At 49.1% G+C, this 3,482-nt stretch overlaps 1 protein-coding gene across 1 annotated transcript; it reads right to left on the reverse strand.

Annotated features, from left to right (window-relative positions):
• Window positions 1-608: 608 nt before the first annotated feature.
• Window positions 609-1,708, reverse strand: LOC125525165 (thiosulfate/3-mercaptopyruvate sulfurtransferase 1, mitochondrial-like). The gene is made up of 2 exons (XM_048690178.1): window positions 1,470-1,708; window positions 609-925 (listed from the first exon to the last, which is right to left on the reverse strand). The coding sequence occupies exons 1-2, from the start codon at window positions 1,632-1,634 to the stop codon at window positions 809-811; spliced, it is 282 nt and encodes a 93-aa protein (XP_048546135.1). The 5' UTR covers window positions 1,635-1,708; the 3' UTR covers window positions 609-808.
• Between the last annotated feature and the right edge of the window lie 1,774 nt (window positions 1,709-3,482).

The following is a 3,482-nucleotide window of genomic DNA, read 5'->3' on the forward strand; positions in this document are numbered from 1 at the left end:
TAGTTTAAGAGTTATGAACAGATATAAATGGTGCATAAATTCCTATTATTCAACAAACATAAGTTATTTCCAAGTGAAACACGGGGCAATGTTATCCACTTCAAAACAGAACAGAACACATAGGTACACACATCGTCAAGTTTTTTCCACAAATGAGTTACTGATTGAGTTCAAGAAATGACCAAGGGCCTAATTGGTTCACAGGACCTAAAAACTCATAAATAGGGAAATCACTGGGTTGCAATGTCATGCCCTCTCTTGATACAATATGTTCGACAGGATGTTTGAGTGCATCATAGAAAACCATAGGAGTTTTTCAAGGCCGCATATTACAATCATATGGAATAATTTGAAGCAGAGAGGCCCCAAAAGGGGAAATCATGCTGTGTGGGAAAAGAGAATACCATTCACCGTAATGAAAAATATAGCATGCCAGAATCACTATTCTAGAGCACATATCCGTACCAAACCATTTATAGTGTTTCCAACTCTTCTAAGCATGTTAGAACACCATGAGGACAATCAAATTGAGTTATCTAAGCAATTTGACAATCCAAATGGAGTTAACACAGGCCCCAGGTTAGGGATTTAGTGACGAGCAACAGTCTGCCAGCCGGCTTCCTCAATAGAAGGGACAGACCCAGTGCTAGAAGCAGAACAAGAACGTTGATACACAAGATAAGCACAAGCCCTTGAGAGCAGTCTGCTTGGCAGAACAATTAATTAACCTCTAGAAGCAGAAGCAGCACGTTGATAGACAAGCTATTATGAAGAACCAACCTTGAGAGCGGTCTGCTTGCGCAAGATATCATTGGACTTGAACACGACTGTGGCAATCCAGATCATGACGAACAAACCTACACAACATAAACTCAATTGGAATGAGGAACTCGCCATCATCTTCTGACCAAGAGGCATCAAGTACCTAGACAAAAAAGTAAGAGCACAATAAGATACAATGTATGCCGGTGGACATGTTTAACAGCAAGAAAACTACCCTATGAATAGCATAGTTAAATGTGATTCCTCCTAGTAGTATGTGTTCTATTATTCATAGTGATGAGAGCCCGAGACTATGCCAATAATGTCCAGAAAGAAAAGGCCTCGAAAATGTAGCATTATTTCAGTAGCAAGATTTTCTTTTTGGAAATAGGTTTATCCGAGGAGCGCTGACCTACGTCACATACTGTAATACATGCACTTCATTTGTTTTTAAGAAACTTGAGATTACTGCTGGTGCTAAAACAAAGCCCACCAAAATCCTCTTTCAGCTAAAATACCAATTCACGTACTAGCTAGCATCACTAGTTAAGCAAACAGATTTATCACTTGTAGCAGCGCTGACCAAATTGCCATGGCAGCAGAACCCCAGCCATATGAGTACCCTGTCTTAAATCTAGACTATACCACTTGTGCAACTGACATTGAGATTTCAGAGGGCGGGCGCAGCAGAACGGCAAGTGCTATACCTTCACATTGGGGTCCCTGAGGTTGGCGTGCAGCCACTCGGCGGACACAACAGGCTCAGTCCGCGGCACCGCGTGGACGACGCCTGACGCAGCGTTGGTGGCGGCGGCCTTCAAGACGGCCGATGACATGGCATTGAAGCACGCGGTGATCCCGAACCGCGTCATCGACGGCGACAGCGACGCCCCGCACCCGACCTCTGCCGTGCGCGCCCATCCGACCCTGCCCTACAAGTTTCCAAGAAAATTATGACAGCCTCAACAGTACTGAACGAAAAGAAGATCTGACGAACTACTCCTCTGTCTCCATAATATACAGAAACATCAGAAACTTGTGTACCTTCCAAATGACAAACACTTTGTTGATCACTTGGAAAAATATATGCTTTTGAGAAGAAGAATTGTGTCGCGCTGCCTATGTAAGAAGGTTCCGCATAAGTAATCAGAGTTATAGAGCTTAACACTACATTACAGAAAATAGTAGAGATGAAGCAAGAACATATTTACTTTCGGATATTATCAGCGGATCCAGGACGTCAGGCTTTGAACCTCTGCTTGCCCCAAGTATCAGTAATCAAATGACCTTGCCCAGGTATGATGTCCAAACCACATATTAGCCGAGCTCGTCCACATACAAGACACGATGGGACTGAAGAACAACGAGACGCAAACAGATATGCATTGCAGAAACGCGGACACAGACAACGACAATCGACAGTACTGAGCCACAGACAGAGCAAGCGAGCAGCACGAAAAACAGCGGAGCGACTCAGCGGCGCTCGAGCTCGCCGGGATCGGATCTTCGGCTCGGCGCGGCGAGAGGAGCGGCATCACGCAGATCCAGGACCTCACCGGGCCATACCGGGCTCCGCGAGGCCACTCAGATGTCGGTGGCATGCGGGGACGTGGGCAGGGCGTAGAGGAGCTCGGTGCTCGGCTCCCATGGCGGGCGGATCTCAAGGTCGGGGCGACCGGCGACGAGGCTTCGTGGCGGGGCGGCGAGCTTGTGGGGAGGTGGCGCGCGACGCGGCGCAGGCGGCAGCGCGAGGCGGCAGGGCTCCTGGGGTCCGGTGAGGTGGCAGCACGCACCGGCGGCGGAGCGAGGTGGCACAGCGCGCGGGGTCGAGGAAGGCGGGGTCGGGAGGCTCTCGGCTGTGGGGCGGCGTCGTCGAATCCCGCGGAGCTCGCGAATCGGCCGGCGTAGCTTCTCGCGGAGGGAGAGGGAGAGACGAGCGGGAGGGAGGGTGGGGCAGAGAGATAGGGCGAGATGGAGGGATAGAGAAGAGGAGTGGGCAACGGTTTTTTTTACCCGAAAAAAAAAAGATAGCCCCCTCTTTGCCCGTCCGCTAACAATGCAAAAATCTTTGCCGTCCGCCAGCAGATGGCAAAAAGTGGGGTTGGACCGTTGCAGTATATTGGCATCCAGTGGCACCTCTTTGCCGTCCGCTGACATTCTTTGCCATCTGCCAGCAGACGGCAAAGAAATGACAGATGGCAAAGACCTTCTTTGCCGTCTGCCAGGTTCTTTGCCGTCTGTTGTTTGGTAGCTGATGGCAAAGACCTTCTTGCCTCCGCAAGCAGACGGCAAAGAACTGGCAGACGCAAAATCCCTGATTCCAGTAGTGTCTTGGTGGATTGTTTGTTGGGCACCTGGGGAATCCAATGCTGTCCTAGGATATTCCGGAGTACCCGTGTGATAATCCTATGGTCCGCCACCCAGGCTCAAAGGGAACTGGGATATTTCATGCTAGAAACTTCCGTGTGCAGCCACAAGCTATTATGGTCTCTAGCATAGTTGAGTAGGTTGCGTGAAGCTCCTGAAGAGGTGGATCAGCAGGTAGAGGGATGTAGGTTGGTATGGTCTGCCCGGAGTAAGGAGTTAATACTTCTGAAAGACTGTGTCTCAGTCATCCGTTTCTCAAACATCATGTAGTGCGAGAAATTCAATGGAGGAGATCGGGTCTTGTGGGGAAAAGTGTGCAAACATCTGCAGAGTGTATAAACTAATCATGGTTA

This window comes from Triticum urartu, chromosome 7 (assembly GCF_003073215.2).
Source record: "Triticum urartu cultivar G1812 chromosome 7, Tu2.1, whole genome shotgun sequence".
Classification (NCBI taxonomy): domain Eukaryota; kingdom Viridiplantae; phylum Streptophyta; class Magnoliopsida; order Poales; family Poaceae; genus Triticum; species Triticum urartu.

Coding starts and splice junctions, on each gene's coding strand:
- LOC125525165 (XM_048690178.1), bottom strand. CDS start 1,634: ATGACGCGGTTCGGGATCACCGCGTGCTTCAATGCCATGTCATCGGCC. Junction 926..1,469: donor TCAGGGACCCCAATGTGAAG/GTATAGCACTTG, acceptor TTTTTTGTCTAG/GTACTTGATGCCTCTTGGTC.